Raw genomic sequence first — 18,576 nt, forward strand, 5'->3', positions numbered from 1 at the left:
GAGACCCTTTGACATTACAAGAAGCATTTAATTATACATTGGGAATTTTCTGAATTATGATGTGTTGATTCTACAAACAAGTTTCTCTGTCAATACAGGACAGAGTACTGAACAAACACTAACTTACTCCTGTCCTGAGGCAGGTCATCTAACTTTTCTTGGCCTCAGCTTTGCTTTGAAATAAGAGGCCTGCCCTGGATCAGAGAAGGGAAATAGGTTTCATTCTGAGTGCCCACTCTAACTCACCACAGTGGCTGTCAAGTGCTCTACGTGAAAAAGGGTCAGGGTCATGGGGCCAACTGGAGCTTGTGGGGTAGGAGCTTTGAGACCAGTCAACTGTGTTTGGGCTGACTGCAGGGTGGGGAGTGGCAGGAGCCCCACCTGTCTTCCCTGATATCGTGCTCTAGAAGGTTCCTTTTAGCTTTGATAACCTAGAGTGAATCTAGGACTGAGGCACCTCCATCACCAGATGGGATGGATTTCTGCCTGTATCTGGGTATCTATATGGACAGACTGAAGCTGTTGCCTGGCGGAGCTCCCAGACAGTCAGAAGAGCCACTGCGACAAAGGCCTCAAGTAGGAGGACATCAAGCGTCACCCTGACACGACACAGTGGTCAGCACTGACAATGAGCTCATCCTCTCACAATAAATTAAACTTCCCTGCGACAGAAAGACAAGCCCCTGGATCTGCTGCTACATTAGATAGGACATCTTAAATAATCTGAACATATAAATCGAGTGCTCTTCAAATGGCAATACTGTTAATAGAGATTAAAGAGAAATTCTAAAAATCAAGTAACTTCCTTAAGTATTGTAAACATATCTTACTTTAAAAACTTTCAGAGTGAAAATCTGTACATACATTAAACTGTACCTGAAATGAGACAGGAGAGTTAAGATTTAAAGGAAGTCTTTTACAAATTAATTCATTCAACTCTCACCTCTGAGGAGAGTGAAGGTGACTGACTGTCTTCTTTGTGAAGTAATGACAATTTGACATCCACATGAGCGCTTTCTACTTTTGAAAGCAGAGTATCTTCATTAACCCCACGTGCTTGTATGTGCCCTGTGTTGGGTATGCACATTTCAAATACCATTTTCAGATTTCACAGATGGAAAAATTGAGACAGATGTCAAATGACTGTCACTGAGTTTCGGTTAAAGACTCTGGTGAAACATGATTTCCTTGTCCAAGACCGTTTTCTATTTGTCCTTTTGCTCTGGCAAGAGATGGGATGCAACACATGGATAATGACAACGGTGCCCTTTCCTGAGTTCTCCCTGTGTGCTAGGCACTGGGCTAAGGCCACAAAGCTCACAGTTGAATAGGAGTTGGAGATAGGATGAAACCCACACAAGTTAGGTTCCGAGCCTGTGATTCCTTTCATAGTTCAAAGAAGGAAAAAAGAAGGAAAAAGTTTGTTTAATAGACCTTTTCCAGTATTAGCAATATGAACAAATAGACAGGACTTTTTTCTTGATGCCATTTCTAGGGTTTAATGCAAACCAGCTGCATTAAGGACATCTGGCCTCCTTATCAATTGAAGAAACTTAAAAAAGGGCGGGGGGCAGGGTGGGAGGTGGTGGGAATCTACAGCTTGGCCAGCAAATTCCACATGCTGTTTGGAAGAGTTGAAAAAACAGGAGACACTCTGAAAGCTTTTGTGTTGCTCATTCCATGAGAGTGGGCTAGAATAAAAACTTCGATGGTAATTCAGTGAATGGTGCATTAAGAAGAACAGATTGCAATTCACAGCAGCATGAGACTGTTTGGGGGCTGCGAGAATAAAGAGATTCATCTCCAAAAATACACAAGGACGTGGTACGGGTGGTGTCAAGGTGCCATTTCTGCAGGCTTGTGTGTTGTTGTCCCCTCCCCCAGCCACATCCTCACTTTAAATGTTAATCTGTCATCAGGAGTGCTACCGAATCACCACCTTTCTACGCACCCCCCACCCCCCCAGCAGGCAAGTCGCAAGCCTCCAAATGAGCATGTGGATGCCATTTCTAATCTGCCCCTGACAGGCAGCGAGCTGCCCCTTGCTGATGGAAGCAGACAGTCATAAAAGAAGCTGCTATGAAGCCAATAAGAATCCTTCTTGCCTTAATAAGAGGGGATGTGACTTGGAGCCCTGATGGGTCACAGCTACTGTCTACAGTCAGGGGCAAGAATTGTCCCACCATTTACAAAAGGCTCATTTCTTTTTTCTTCAAAAGCAAGGGGAGAATTTAAGCCAAGGGAGAGAGACAGGTAAGTGGAGGTGTGTGTGTGTTGGGGGGAGAGGGGGCTCTGTGTACAAACACAAGCAAATAAAACCTTCTTCTAAGAGCTTCTAAAATAGGGCAGACCATTAGAGAAGGATCCTGAAGACTGCCACTCATTTTTAGCTAGGGAAACCGAGGCTGAAAAAATAACAAAAGGGATTTTTTTAAAGAATGCATAACTACCTGACAGCAGCTCTGGTAAGAATCCAAGACTCTCAGGTCAGATCTTTGCCCCCATAGAAGAAACAGACTATATGTCAGGCCAACCCTAGCACATAAGCACATGGACTCGTTGCTATAAACAGTCTCATTAATCTTCAAAATGACCCTCTGGTAAAGTTACCATGAAAACTGAAACATGCATAGGGCAAGTCATCTCCCCCAAAACAGAGTTCTTGTGTGGCTGAGCTGAGATTTAACCTTGGGCCATATGACCTTAGGATTCATGTTCCTTCTACACTACCAGGATGCCTCCATGATGGGTTTGTCTTCCATTTCTGAATCTACCGAAAAAACAAAACAAAAAATACCCACGACTGCTCATTTGAATCTTGACAACATATAAGTCAGCCTTGAGAGAACCAGAGCTTCTGTGACAGCAGATATAAGAACACAAGGCCAGAAAGTAACAATCCTGTTTGGAGCACCGAGGAAGGAAGATCAGCCTCTGCTTGTGGAGACTCAGCTTTAGAGGAAGAGACAAGTATACAGGCCAAAAACACTTTCAATAATAGCTACCACTTATGGCATACTTCCTTGTGCCAGAAACTATTCTAAGTGATTTCTATATATTAATCTATTTCATCTTCCCTGCAACCCTTCAAGATAGGCATTATTATTCTCCTCCTTTTCCTGATGAGGAAACTGAAGCAGAGGCAAGATTTGGGTCTATGCTGTGCAGGCTGCAGCACACAGGGAGCTCCTGGGAGACACGGCAGGGGGTGGGGGGAGGGCAGGGGAGGCTTTCTGCAGGAACTGGCACAGTAATCCTAAGCAGCACACTTGGCACATGGTACATATTCAACATGCATCTAGTGACTTTTCTGCCAAAGCTCTTGAGGATACAGAAGAATTAGCTAGCTATAGGAGACGGTTGTGGGAAAGATGGCACAGACAGGTATTCTGGGTAAACAGCAATGGGCCTTCTCCTAGAAGGCTCCAGGAGAGAAAGGTTAAGAAGGCTCAGGTGCCACAGAGCGGCTTTTGCACATCACAAGGAGAGGAGTGGTGAGGGATGCAGCTGGGGGGAAGGGTGGTGCAGGCGGGGGGCCTGAGTGGGAGAGCCTGGCAAGGCCTGGAAGAAATTCAAAGCATATCTATCCTGCAGGTAATACAGAGCCAGTATGTACTGGGTTTGGGTAGGGAAGTGGCATAAGTGCATTTTCAGCTTAGAAAAATCTCTGGTTACTGTGTAGGAAATGGATTTGGAGAGGACAAACCTAGGGACAGGGAAACTAGTTAGTGAGGAACATGTTACACTCATATAAAAAGAAAAGACACTGGCTGCTGGAGTGTATGTAGTGGTAGTGAGGACAGGGGAAATGTGAAGAGGCCAGAGGTAAAAGGTATCAGAGGTAAAACCTATCAGGTGCATGTGTGGTGGGAGCAGGAAAGAAAGGAAGAAATGGATGCTGCCCAGGTTTCTGACCTGGTGAAACTGGTGACTGGCCCTGGTATGACGGGGAGGGGTTAGGGCCAGAGACGTGGCTTTGGACTCACTGAGTCTAAAAAGTCTAGGTGATGTCCTGTGGGAGGGGCTATGAGAGCCTGTAGATGCTTGGGAGTTGCCAGTGCATAGCCCTGATCTTACCAGGCCTGCAGCAAGCCCATGAAGACAGTAGCAGAGGGTCTAGGAACCCCTCTAAAACAGGAGGGCAGGGAAGATGAGAAAAGCCAGAGCACGCAGGACCACATTGCAAGGTAAGTGGCAGAGGCACAAGACCAGAACTGAGCCCCTCTGACTCCTCCACTGGCAGAAAGGATGATCAATTGGGAAGGGGGCAGGCAGGGTGTCTCAGGGAGAGGAAAAAGCACCAGGACGTACCCTCCTCCACCATAACTGGCTTCTACAGGCTGTCAGCTGTGTTCTGGCAAATTCTTGGACAGGGAAAGTATGGGAACTACTGGTTGAAAGAATAGCTGGAAGGAACTCTCAACAAGATTCTCTCTTCTTTAAGCATGTCCCAGAAACCTCCAGCATAGTTAGCAGAGGAATCAATGGCAGTCTCCTGTCTACATCCGTACCCAGTGCTCTGGGATCACATACCCCATGCATCCATTGCTGTGCTCCACCCCCTTCTGTACATATCTTCAAATGAGTTTCAAATGCTAAGGAAATAGACCAAGTCTGTTTCAGAAGTCAAGTCCTGTGGATACTGTTTCATTACAAGGAGTCCATCTTTCTCTTTCCAGGATAAAGCCTAGAATAATTTAACTGTGGCAAAATTAGCATGCAATTTGTAAGTCATTACAGTGCAAAGTATGTGGTGAGAACACTTTATTGAATAAACCTGCTGAGTATAATTTTCCCAGGAACTAAAAAAGGGAAACCTCTCTGCAAGGCTCTCCTCCCTCTTTTAAAATCCCTGCCAGTACCTATATAATTATGTCTCACTTCTGACGGTCAGAAGCCAGGCATCTCTGTACATTTAACCAAGAGAAGCCAGAAGGAACCAATGAGAAGTCAGGACATCTTCCCAATAATAGGGACCTTGGTGTTTTCTGGGCTTGGTGTTGTTTGGGGAGTCAGGTGAAATCTGCTGAGACAAGCATCCTGGATATTTACAGATCACGGAGAATTGCTGCTCACTAGAAGAGTCTAAGAATTACATGCCCTTTAAAAGTTCAGGTCAAATCTAGTTAACCAGGAGCCCCGAGGGCATGTCCAGATACACTGTGGCTCTGGAATCGAACAGTCACTGAACACAACATGAAAGCAGTGGGCCATTGCCCCAGATGTGGGAGTCTTTGACAGTCACAGATTACTGCAGTAATGTGATTCAAACTAAATGTGTGTAGAACTTATCAGCTTGTCCTGTAGACTCTTCTAAATAGGAGTGTTTTACCTTGGTGAACACTGCCACAGGTAGGCCACAGAATCTACAGAGATGTCCTTAGGTATTTTTGATGATGGGGCTAATCATAGAGCAAACAAAAAAGAGGATTAAAAATGAGAGTTAAGGAATAATGTAGAAAAAACCATGGACGTTCAATTTTCCTTAATACCCAGGGACAAATATTAATTTCATCTCATGAGTGATGGTCCTTCCTTTAGTGCATGTCGGTCACTATGTAAGTGCTGAGAAAATGATGAAAAAGAGAGATCACAGCCCCAGAGGCAGACAGTAAACAAACAAATACTTAGAGGTTATGAAGGGGCCTTGGAGATGGGGGTGACACCACCTTACATATGGTGATCACTGAAAACTCTGAGGAAGTGACATTTAGGCTGAGACCTGAAGGTGGAGGGAAGCACCAGCATGAGAAGAGCCAGGACAGTGGGGAGAAGCAAATGCAAAAGTGCTAAAGCAGGAAGGAGTGCACAGTGGCTGGAGAGGATGCTAAGGAAATAGGGAGCTCAGATCCTGTATAATGTTGCAGTACTAGGGGAGTTAGAAAGTATGTGTGTATGTAAGGGTGATGGGGTGCAGAGTCCTTAAAGAGACAATGAAAGGTTCTCCAGCCATGAGCTATGTGCCAAGCCCTGTGAAACAGCCTTCAGGTGTTATTTCACCAAATCCCTCCTTTTGTGATTCCCCAAAGTACACTAAAAAAGAAAATAAGATAAGTTAAGCTGTCATAGTCAGCAGAAAGAAGCCAGGCTCTAAAGCCCATGTTCCCCTTCTCACCCTCTGCTCCTGGGGTTTTAACTTCCCACTCGCTCCTCCTTTGCTCCTGCTCCTCTTCAGTTAGAAATGCCTGATGCAATTCTAACTTTTAACGTGTGGCTTGAACCTTGCCTCATGTAAGAAACTGCTGAGGGTGCCCCGGGCACAGTCAACTGCTCCCTGCTTCCTGGTTGCCTCTAGCCCTTGTCAGCAGCTCCTGGGCCCCTTCTTCCACAGGCACTTCCAACTCTCACCCCCTGCCAGTGGCTGGCCCAGTGCCTCGCATAGAGCAGGCGCCTGAGAAACATTTGCCAAATGACTGGATTCTCTCCAGTGAATCTTGGTCAATTGTGAACCGGGGCCATTTGCATTGTACCCATGGAAGTCTGAAGTGTGCGGGGAAGATAGGGGCTCTGAAACACTAAAACTGTCAATACCTGACCCCCCATTACCTGGGTCAGTATCTGACCCTGTTATCTAGGGTGTTTTCTGTTGCAGGCTTGGTGAAGTGTGGAAGTGTGGGAGATATTTATTCATTACTGATCTGACAGTCAATGTCATCAAAAGCCTGAGAAATAAGCCTTCAATCGAGTCAACAAATATTTGCTGAGTTCCCAATGGGTGTAGGACATCCAAGTTTAATGGAGATGAGGTGGGGTGAGGCACAAATTGTTTATGACTTAAGAGAGAAGAGTGCATGAAGGAGAGGTGAAAAAGAGGTCGTTTTGTTCTGAGTCACTTTACACCTGCCAGGCGGCTGCATCTGCCAGGACGGAGCCCAAGTGCTGGCAGAGAGCACGGCTCATAAATGCATCCCTCACCCCCCACCCTGCCCTGTCTCTCTGAGCAACACTGAGGCTGCTGAGCACTAATGGCCTTGGAATGTTTGCCAGTGCCCAGCAAAATGGCCTTGGCATCAAGGAGACAGATGTTTGTCGGGGAATGGCAGGAGCCCTGGTGCCCAGGGCACACAGCAGCTCTGTGAAGGCTGGGGGAGAGTAGCTGTGGCCATTACTCTCCGTCAGTGCTAATCAATTTCACACCCTCTTCAGTGCTGATAATAGATAATCTTGTGGGAAGCGGGCCAAGTTTCCTAACAGCCACATGCAAGCTGCTCCCTCACGCCCAACAGCTTACTTGGTCTCCATCAGAAAAACGTCTACTCCAGCTTCCCCTCAAATGAAGTCTATGATGGTGCCAACACTCTGGTCTGTTAGGGGGACTCCTTCTGGGACAGATGGCGAGGAGGATACCCTCAGGAGAAGGGCTGCCTGGCTAGCTTAAAAGCTGTAGAAGAATGACAAAGGAAGCTAGGAGCACCAAGCAGCAGCAGCAGTATGCTTTACACTTTGTCTTTATAACAACCCCAAAAAGGAAGTGTTATTTCCATTTTACATATGAGACAAAGTTAAGAGATCAGCTCATTTGTCCAAGGTCTCAGAGCTAGGACATGGCAGAGCTGGAATCCAAATCCAGGGATCTGTGACTCCCCACTCACCCAACCTTTTCTTGGAGGTTGCTGTTCCTCTGATCAACCCCTCACTGCACTTTAATCCACCCCGCTGCTAAAGCTGGCAGGGTTACCAAAGGATGTGCACTTGAACCTGAGAGACAACATTAAGTTGAAGGGATCACCTGAGAGATCACCTTTGCTGAAACCATGTTATAGCTAAGAAACTGGCTACATGAAGCCTGGTGACAAGCCATGGCCACACAGTGACCAAGAGATGGTACCTGCTTAAAATTATTAGGTTCCCTCAACTCCAAGTGCTCTTCCTACCCCTGAAAATCTCCAGCAGGCAACACAGGTCCTCTGTCAGAGCTGGAGTTCTGTCTTGTGGCCAGTTCCCTACAAAAGTCTCAGGAAATTTCAATTTCTTTCTAATTATCATTCAGATGAAGAGAGAAAGAAGACATTACTCTGGGACTTAAATAGGCACTAAGTGTCCAGCACACATAAGTTACTGTAAAGGGAAGAAAAGATGGAAAAGGAAACCCTGTCAAAGAATAAAATAAAGGGGGCGGGAGAGTAGAACTAAAGAAATGTGTTTGCCACATGCTAGCATCTGAAGTCCAGCCTCAGAATGCAGAGTCTCTGCCTTTCTTTTCTTTTTTTTTTTTTTTAAAGATTTATTTACTTATTTATTCATGAAGGACACACAGAGAAAGAGATAGAGAGAGAGGCAGAGACACAGGCAGAGGGAGAAGCAGGCTCTATGCAGGTAGCCCGACATGGGACTCAATCCCAGGTCTCCAGGATCACGCCCTGGGCTGAAGGCGGCGCTAAACCGCTGAGCCATTGGGGCTGCCCGAGTCTCTGTCTTTCATCTGGTAGGAGTATCACTGTATAAATGAAGAATGTCCCAGTCAGTCAATTCAATCAATCAACAAACATCAGAGGACTTACTAGGTGGAGGGAAATAACGAGAACAGTAACCACAGCTACCTGTCCACCAGCATTCATAAATGAAGGTATAGCTTATGAAAGGGGAGGGGTGGATACGAAGGGGTGAAGAGAAGCAAGACACAGACCCCAGGGTCACTCTCTCTTCCCAGGCTCTGGGCTCTCGCCTGGCCTGAGGGCAGATGCTAGTGTCGCTCCCTGTGCACATGGCCCCACCCCATAGCTTCACTGCTCTGACAGAGCCAGATGCAAGCAGGTGCTGGAACCGGCTCTCCCACTGATGAGGGTCAAAAGCCTCCAGTGCATCTTTAAGGCAAGAACGAAAAAAGAATGGAGTGATATAGTCGATAAAGATCACAAAGAAAATGAAGTCTATTATCAACTTTGAAAAAAAGCAAGGAAAGGATCCTTCAGCAATGTGACCTAAGACTGAGGAAGGTCTTATGGGGATGAGAATACAGACTGGACATTAAACAACATGAATGCTTGTCCTGATGAAGGTGATAAGTGAGAAGGGTAGAGGCCAGAGATGGCAGAGAACAAAATGGAAGCAGGTGGAAAGTACAGAAGGCAGGACACCAGCACCACAAGCACAGCTCCTCGAGAAAAAAACCTGACAGGTTTCATCTCCCTCAGCAGCCACGAGCAGAAGCAGTTCGGGTAGTCCTCTGAAACCTGACATGCAGGCTTTGCTGCAGTGCATCTAAGCCTTTCTCTGGGTCTCCAGTTTTACATCCATCAATGAGAGACCTCGAACATTACTTCCAGTCCTCATGCCCTGTGATCACCCTTCCCTCGATGCTTCCCTTATGGCTGCAGAAGCCAGCAGGAGTGTGAACCAATATGGACTCTGCTATCTCTGCCAACGTGGTACCAAGTCACAGCACTGCACTTGGCCAGATTTTCTGAGAGCAGCTCATGTCAGGGGTACTGGTGCTGTCCCCCAAACCCCCGGGGCCAGACAGGGATCAACCCAACACATCCCTCTTTAATAACTTGCACTGCTATTAGAAGAGCAGGTATAACCACTGGCAGACTGTTACCTGCTCTGCTCTAACAACAGGTTAGGTGGCATGGGAGGGTAGACGACACCTGTACCCTTGCCTGTCCTGTGGGCACAGAGAAGGTACAAAGGGACCCAAATGGAACGCAAGTCAATAGCCAGCAGAAGATAGGCAGGGATACGTACATGTTTTTCCCCTTCAATCTTCTTGTCCGCCACCTGCATTGCGTCCAGATACTTAAAATGCAACTCCATCAGTCTGTCAACCTGAAAGAGAGATATTTCAGACATGAGTGAGAAGGAAAAAGAATACCAAGGCAAGAGAACAGTGGGGCTCCCATTCATCTCACTGTCACTCTTTACAAGAGGAGAACCACTCTCCCACTTCTAACATCAGGGATGAGCTCTGCTTAAGGAACACGGCAGGAATAGGTTGAAGAGCTGGGGCAGAACAAGCCAACACCTGGGTTGGGTGTGGTGTGAACATGGGCCATTTCCCAAAGGACGCTGCATTCCCAGCCCTTCTAGGGCTCCTGTGATTTTGAGTTGTTAAAAGCAAATAAATAAATAAAAATTCAAGTCCCTTCTTGCAAAGAGAAGGAGCTTGAAGTTACATACTTGGTATTCACTTAGAACTTTATAGAAATTTTTTTTCGAACTGAAACCTTTCATGTTCAGATCCTACCCCAGAGCTGATCTTTTTTTAAAAAGGTCTGAGTAAAATCTCTTTAGTTGCTTTCGAGTCAGAAGAGAGTACAGGAAAAAAACTCTTTCAGCAACTTGAAAAAAGGCCCTGACTTCTGCTCACCAATAACTTAAAAATCAGTTTTCAAGTTAGCAAAAGTCATACTTCAAACATGGCCTGAGGAACATTTGGTGGGTTTGAAAAAGTTTCATTTTCCCTAAGACTTCCAAAGACTGAACAAATACTGTGAAACCAGCCTAGACTTCTAAACTATCTCTTTACTAGGTTGGCACCATCACGGCTCTTGGCAACCCTGGTATTTACTCAAGAGCTTATAGTGGTTAACAGCAGATGGTGCTTCAACACGGCTTGAGAGTCCAGGAGGACTGTGCCCAAACCCTCTCTGGATAACAATGATGACCCCAAGATCTTACATATTTCAGTTTATGGAGTATTTTCATGTCTATTATTTCCTTATACCTTAATAAAAAATCTGAGAATGTAGGCAGGAAAGATAGTGACCTTAATTTTAAAGATGAAACTGAAGCACAGATGTTAAATGTCAGCAGGGTGACACAACTGCTAAGGTGCTCTGTGCCTAACCTCATGACAGCCTCTTCCCTGTGCTATGCTGCTTAGTGAGGCTGGAAAAAAGCTCTGACGCAAGCTCAGAGAGATAGTCATAAACCTCTCTCCATAGGATGATGAGCTTTCAGTCTTACCTTGGACATGGGAAGGAAAGAAATTATGGTAAGTCATAAAAGGGGCTTTGGTCCTTGATTTTATTCATCTAGAATGAGCTAACTCATGAGATTGGTATGACTATGGTAGACTGTGATCATGGACAAGTGACATAATGTCTCCAAGCTTCAGTTTCCTCATCTGCAAATGTGGACAAAAGCCATACAGAAGGTAAACCCCACGGTGCTGGGAGAATACATGCAACAATGAAAGGAATCTGCTGAGTCTATCAATCCACAGGAATTATTAAATACATGGTGGCTCTTGTTACTGTTAAAACTCTTATGGTTTGGCCTGCTAAATCACAATGTGAACGATGCATCTAATCTCATTCACGTGATCATTCCCTATCCCCTGGGCCACTGAGGACAAGTTCACAGAATCTTAGCTTCACACCAGTATCTTCCATCGCTGCCACCTAGGAAGGCCTCATTTAGTCTCCCCCTCCTTGACTCTTCGATATGGGAATTAATGTGTCCATTTCAAAGACAGGGAAAACGAGGCTCAATGTGGCACACATGTTGAAAAGAGCAAAACCAGGTTCAAATTCAGCTATCTGAATCCAAAGCCTACAGTTCCTGATCACTTTGCCATGCTGTGCAACCTCCGACCCAAATCCAAGTTCATCCCACTCTCATTGGGTCTAAAAATCTCCCTAAGATACTAGTTGCTGCCACCCTAGGTGCTACTTCTCCCAGAAGGATGTATGTGGAGAAGAGAGGCAGGATCACCAGAAAAACCTGAGACCCAAAGCCATGCCGGCAGATATTTTAGGGCAGGGGTGCTCAGCTCAGCACCTCCTGGATTGCAGCATAAAGAGCAACCCCTGCCCCCCGCCCCCAGCTCCAGCCTTACCGCACAGCACGCACACCCACCTTCTCACTGTCATTTTCAGTGAATTTATTCAGAAGCCGGGTTCGCTGCTGCCCTCTCAGGTTCCGCAGGAGGGAGGCCAGGATCGAACAGACATGCTCTGGGTTGGGAAGGAGAAAAGGGAACATGCTGTGATCAGAGCGGTAATTATTACCTCTCTTCAAGCCTGGTCTGGTTCTATTGGAAGAGGAATAAGTAGGCCTTCCCTGACTGCTGCTATTGATTAATAAGACAAGAACTTAAATTGTGTCATTCGAAACCTGAACTGATCTTCACATGCTGCACAAGAAACGTATTCAAAAGGGGTGATATCCTCAAGGACAACTTGAGTGAGTGAATCAAAACTAAAAACTTCTAGTCTGCCTGGAATTAACTGATTTTTATTGTCCACAACAGAACCTTAAACTAATGTCCCATTTATAGAAATAACCTGTGAACAGAGCATGAATGTCAGCTCTGAGATGAGTACATAATGAACAAACAAGGGGTCTTCAATCATATTCTCAAATCACCTCATCATTTCCCCAGGTAAAAATCCCAGAATTAAGTAAGAGACACGATAGGGTGCCAGGGTTATCACTTCCATTCTGGTACAGCTAAAACTCCTTCAAGTTCGAAAGCAGCTGGCCAGTAAGTACTTCAAAATGGTAACAATGCTTTTTGAGTTCAAATAACCCCCAGGCTTCTATTATGAACTACTATTTTTCTACCTTGGGAAGAAGAGGGTAATTGAAGGGTATGTTATAGGCTTTAGCTGTGAAGAGATTCTTTTCTTTAAAAAGAATTTTTAAAAATCAAGAATAATGACCTTGAAAAGGAAGCGGTGAAAGTCTAGTCATGGAGAAATGGCAGAGTGAAGTTTATTTTGAAATAATGCCCACAGTGTGGGCAACAAATATTCTATTTGAAAAGTGACTGACGAACATCTTCACATGTCAAACCTCCCTTGAGTTCTCAGAAAGTCACCCATTAATTAAAGCCACTGGTAAGCATGCACCACCATAGCAGACAGGTGTTTCTCTCTCACTGTGTCAGACGCATTCCCTGCCTCTTCATGTCCCTAGTCCCCCACTGCTGGCAGTAGCCTGGCACCCTCCCGTCTATCTACACTCACCTTTCTGGGAAGCCAGAAGCTAGTCCCACAACTATAAAAACCATCTACATGCTGACGGTTCCGAAACTTGGGTCTATGGGCCAGTCCTGTTCTTTGAGCAAAGACTCAAGTGTTCACCTTTCTACCTGCTCTCTCCACGTGGTTGTCAATAGGTCGTTTAAACTGAACGTATCCCAAATCTAGCTCCTCATCTTCCTCCTCAAACCCCTTCCCCAGTCTTTTCCACCTGGTTAATGACCATCAGGTTCTCTAGTTCCTCAGGCTGAAAAAGGAGATGTCTCTTATTCTGTCCTTTTTCATATGTCCCACAGGAAACCTTGTCAGCTTTACCTTCAAATTATGTCCAGAATCCCACTTCTTCTTCCTGCTGCCTTCACTGCAGCTACTCAGGTCCACACCACCATAATCTCTTGCTTGAAATATTCAACAGCCTACTAGTGGGTCTCTGTTTCTGCCCTTGCCCTCTCTGGTCTAATCTCCAAGAGCAGTCAGAATGATCCTTTACATTAGAACCCAAAGTCAGATCCCATCATTTCTCTGTTTAAAATATTCTGTGGGCTCCCTGACTCACTCAGACTAAATGCTGTTTCTAACATCAGGCAAGCTCATGGTCTGGGGCCTCTGTACTTGTTTTTGCCACCTAAGATACTCTTCATCAGCGTACCTGCATGGCTCCATCTTCACGCTCAGTTTTACTCAGCTATCATTTTCTCTATGAGGCTCTTCCTTGCCCCATTAAAAGAGAAAAACCCACCCTGACATTGCCTAGTTCCAAATCTTGGCTTTATTTTTCTCTTCAGCATGATTACCTTCTAAAACATTGTTTTATTTATTTATTTGTTTAGTTAGTTCATGATCTCCCTTCAATTAAAATATCAGCTACTCAAAGGCAGGAATTTCAGCCTGCTTTTTTTTGTTGGTATATCCATCTCTGGTCCCAAAACAATGCTCCAGGTTCACCCCAATAATCTGTGTGAAGTTGAGACTGAGGTGGTACAATCAACATCTTGAACAAAGTGAAGGGGGTAGAGAACAGGGAGTAAGATGGGGTGAGAGCAGAAAGTCGGAGAGTGGACAGAACAGGATCTGTCTTCACAGGAAAGCAAAAAATGTCACGGAACCCAGGGTAAGGATAGTGAACCCAACAGCTCCACTCAGGGTAAGAAAGTAGAACAAGCAAAGGCTGTTTTTGGAGGCACATGTCAGGGAAAGCCCTCTGACCTCTGTGCATGCCAAGGAGAAGAGACAAAGTCAGAGTAGGGGACATAATCAGTTCTACAATCTTAGGCTCTGATCTCTTCAGCCGGTGAGCAGTGTGGGACAGGCCATAATCAATGCAGTGAATTCTAACAGCTCAGTTCTGAAAATTTGAAATAACTCAGCAATAACAACTGGCAACAATCTCCACCTGTATATAGGACAACCACAGAAGAAAAAGAAATTAGCGAGAGTTCTCATAGATTATCTGAGCCAAATCTCTCATTGAATAGACAGGGGGAAGAGCCAAGTGACTGGTCTAACTGGTGAAAGAGGCAGAACTCAAACTTCAGAATACCCAATCATTCACCGACCATTTTTGTGCTTGACAAGCACTTGGTGCTCAGGGCCTCCAAACAAACAACACATTATCCCTGAGCCCCTTATTTAGTGGGGAAACAAAACAACAATTACAGGGCAGTGTGACAAGTCCCATCCTCAAGGGAGGCAGAGGGGACTTGGGGAGCACAGAGAAAGGAATATCTCACCTAAAGGATTCCCACTAGAGGTAACAAACAACAGAAAATTTTCGAAAAGCCCCAAAACAACACCTATGGCTGACAACTAGGTAGAGAAGAGGAGAGAGCATTGCAGGCCAAGGAACAATACATCAAAGGCCAGCTTGGATAGAGTGTCATATCCACATGGAGGAGGTGGCAAGGCTAGATCATGCAGAAAAATGGCAAGGATCCATCCATGAATTTTAAGCTGGGGAAACACAAGATGAAATCTGAGTTTAGACCAACCCTTGGCACTAAAGTCCTTTTAGATACGAAGATCAGGAAAATGTTTTCTCTTCTCTTCTCTTTCTTTTCTTTTTTTTTTTTTTTTTTTTTAAGATTTTATTTATTCATTCATGAGAGAGGCAGAGACACAGGCAGAAAGAGAAGCAAGCTCCCTCCCTGTAGGGAGCCTGGCGTGGGACTCCATCCTGGGACTCCAGGATCACGCCCTGGGCCGAAGGCATGCACTCAACCACTGAGCCACCCAGGCGTCCCAAGGTTTCTCTTTCTTCTTCTTCTTCTTCTTTTTTTTTTTTTTTCAAAGATTTTATTTATTTATTCATGAGAGACAGAGATTGAGAGAGAGAGAGAGAGAAAGAGAGAGAGAGAGAGAGAAGAGAGGCAGAGACACAGGCAGAGGGAGAAGCAGGCTCCATGCAGGGAGCCTAATGTGGACTCGGTCCCAGGACTCCAGGATCAAGCCCTGGGCCAAAGGCAGGCGCTAAACCACTGAGCCACCCAGGGATCCCCTGTTTCTCTTTCTTGATGAATTTTTTGTGCTTATCAGGGTTCCCTCTTTGCTTCGGCTATGAGAAAGCTCAACTATAAGATGCAATTTCTTTTAACGCCTTATTAGTGATTTCCTCCATGATCCACCAATGGATTTTGAAATAAAAAGTAATGGGGGTGCCTGAGTGGTTCAGTTGGTTAAGCATCTGCCTTTGGCTCAGGTCATGATCCCAGGGTCCTGGGATGGAGTCCTGCATCAGGCTCCCTGCTCAGTGGGGGAGTCTGTTTCTCCCTCTTCCTCTGCATTTCCCAGCTTTGCATTGTATGTACTCACTCTTTTTCTCTCTCTCAAATATGTAAATAAAATCTTAAAAAAAATAACAGTAATGGATACACATGGTAAATCCAGACTATACCTACACAAAGGTATAAAATTCACTTAACAAATATTTATTAAGCATCTAATATTTGTCTTTTCCTATATTCCTTTCATTACCTTTTCTTCTCTCCCAGGGGGAAAAAAAAAAACCCTACAAGGTATCTTTTGGGGTACATTCTCAGAGGACAGGGGAAAAAATATATCTAAATATATATTTTTTACATTTAATATTAAAAATATTTATATATATTTTTCCCCATAAGTACATACTTCTTTTTCTAATGGCTATCTAGAATTTCACTGATCTTTTTATCATAATTTAACTAGTGCCCCACTCCATCATGAGTATTTTAGGTGGTTTCCAGGTTTTGGTTGTTTGTTTTGGTTTTGCTATTAGAAATAATGCTGTTGGGGATCCCTGGGTGGCTCAGCGATTTGATGCCTGCCTTTGGCCCAGGGCATGATCCTGGAGTCCTGGGATCGAGTCCCATGTCAGGCTCCTTGCCTGGAGCCGGCTTCTCCCTCTGCCTATGTCTCTGCCTCTCTCTCTCTCTCTCTCTCTCTCTCATGAATAAATGAATAAAATCTTAAAAAAAAAAAAAAAAGAAAAGAAATAATGCTGCAATAAACATCCATATACACAAATTGTGGCATGTGTGCTTTTTTTCTCGCATGAATACACTTCTGCATTTGTATTCTTATGGCGAATTACTAGCAGAATTGGGTGAGTCAAAAGGTATTCATATAGAATACACTGAAAGACACTGACAAATTATCTGAACAAAAAGGTTGTATCAATTCTATGTCCACTCTCAGTGTCTCACACACACATAGAATGGAATCAGAATATTATATATATTATTCTGTATAATTGTATATATAATTATATATAAATTATGTATTTATATACAATATAAATAAATTATATACAATATAAATACAATAAAAATAAATTATATACAATATAAATATATTTATTTATATACAATTATACAATATATATAATTTATATACAATTATAAAGAATATCTGTTTTCTCCTATCTTCACTCAGATTGGATACTATCCAACTTAAAAATTATGACAGCCAGCTGGTGAAAAGTGGATCTTCTTCTGATTAGCATGTTTTTGTTCTTAGTATGAACAAGGTTAAGCGGCTTTTCTGATGTTTACTGACCACTTGTATTGCTTTCTGAGTGAGCTGCCTGGCCTTACTGCCAATTTGATTTCTATGAGCTCTCTGTAAATTAAGAATATTATCCTTCTGTCATATATGTTGCAAATATTTTCCTCAGTTTGACATTTGTGTTTTGACAAATTCGTTTTCAAAGCTAAGGTTTAGTATCACCATACTGTTTCACTATAAGCAGCTTTGAATTCCTAGTTGAAAGTAAGTAGGGTACAATAATAACTGTTACCAATTGTGTATCTATGACAGTAGGCTTATTTGAGTCTATATATAATTTTCTCATTGAATCCTTACTACTAAGCTAAGAGAAAGGTACCATTCTCATCTCTCTTTTATAAATGTAGAATCCAAGGTTCAGAGAGGTTAATTAACTTACTTAAGGGTCACATCCTTCAGCCAGCAGTGGGAGCTTAGAACCCAAGATGCCTGACTCTAAACAGTAAGCTTTCCTACTATGTTGTTATACGCTTTCTAGATATAAAAGATAATCACCAAAGCTTTTAAAGAAGAAAGATAAAAGATACCAGAAACTAAACCATTCAAAGCCTGAATAATGTGCTTCATGTGGGGCTCATTGTGTCCAAAAGAGTGGCACTATGTAAATGTGGATTTAGAAAAATTTTAACAGTTTTAATGAGAGAAAATGAAGTAAAAGACCATATGGAATAAGATGTGAATAGCAACTCCTCTTCTTTTACTGAATTATTCTTTCCAGAAGTGATTTCTACCAGAGTCCAAATAAAGAAGACTTTGGGTTTTAGGCATTCTGCAAATACTGAACCAGAACTTATAAAATTTCCCTTTTAAGCTTGCTGATTAAGATGGAGCAGAAACAGCTGTAAGAGAACATTCTCTCTATCCCTGAACAAGATGGGAGGGTAGGGTGTCAATGTAATAGTGAGGGTATCAGGAACTGTAATTTTCTTTTTCTTTCTTTCTTTCTTTCTTTCTTTCTTTCTTTCTTTTCTTTCTTTCTCTCTCTCTCTCTCTCTCTCTTTCTTTCCTTCCTTCCTTCCTCCCTTCCCCTTCCCTTCCCTTCCCTTCCCTTCCCTTCCCTTCCCTTCCCTTTCTTTCTTTCTTTCTTTCTTTCTTTCCTTTCTTTCCTTTCTTTTCTTTTCTTTTCTTTTCTTTTCTTCTTTTCTTTCTTTCTTTCTTTCTTTCTTTCTTTCTTTCTTTCTTTCTTTCTTTCAGATTTTATTTACTTATTCATGAGAGACACGGAAAGAGAGGCAGAGACACAGGCAGAAGGAGGAGAAGTAGGCTCTATGCAAGGAGGCTGATACGGGACTCGATCCCGGAAATTGGGATCACATCCTGAGCCAAAGGCAGACGCTCAACCGCTGAGCCACCAAGGTGTCCCAGGAACTGTAATTTTCAAAGAGGAAAATGTAATATACAGAATAATCATCTTTTTTGGCACTGGATCATATTAGCATGCATTTCTACAGCTCATCCCAGCCTGGAGCAGGAGATACCTTGATCAATTGCAGTGGTATACATTAAGAACAAATGGCATTTACCTATTTGGGATTTTAAGTAAAGAACAAGTTGTCAATTTCAAGAGCCCTGAAGCTGCCTAAGTACCTTCTTTCTCTCTCTGGGTACT

At 43.8% G+C, this 18,576-nt stretch overlaps 1 protein-coding gene across 3 annotated transcripts in view; it reads right to left on the bottom strand.

The window, feature by feature from the left end:
- CTNNBL1 (catenin beta like 1) overlaps positions 1-18,576 on the bottom strand; it is a 163,285-nt gene that overhangs the window by 18,192 nt on the left and 126,517 nt on the right. For all 3 annotated transcript variants that reach the window (XM_026009709.2, XM_026009708.2, XM_072735880.1), the window contains 2 exons: positions 11,803-11,900; positions 9,688-9,768 (listed from right to left, as the gene is read on the bottom strand). In XM_026009709.2, the coding sequence (XP_025865494.1) occupies positions 9,688-9,768; positions 11,803-11,900 (179 nt within the window). The remainder of the gene's footprint in view (positions 1-9,687; positions 9,769-11,802; positions 11,901-18,576) is intronic.

This window comes from Vulpes vulpes, chromosome 14 (assembly GCF_048418805.1).
Source record: "Vulpes vulpes isolate BD-2025 chromosome 14, VulVul3, whole genome shotgun sequence".
NCBI classification, from domain to species: domain Eukaryota; kingdom Metazoa; phylum Chordata; class Mammalia; order Carnivora; family Canidae; genus Vulpes; species Vulpes vulpes.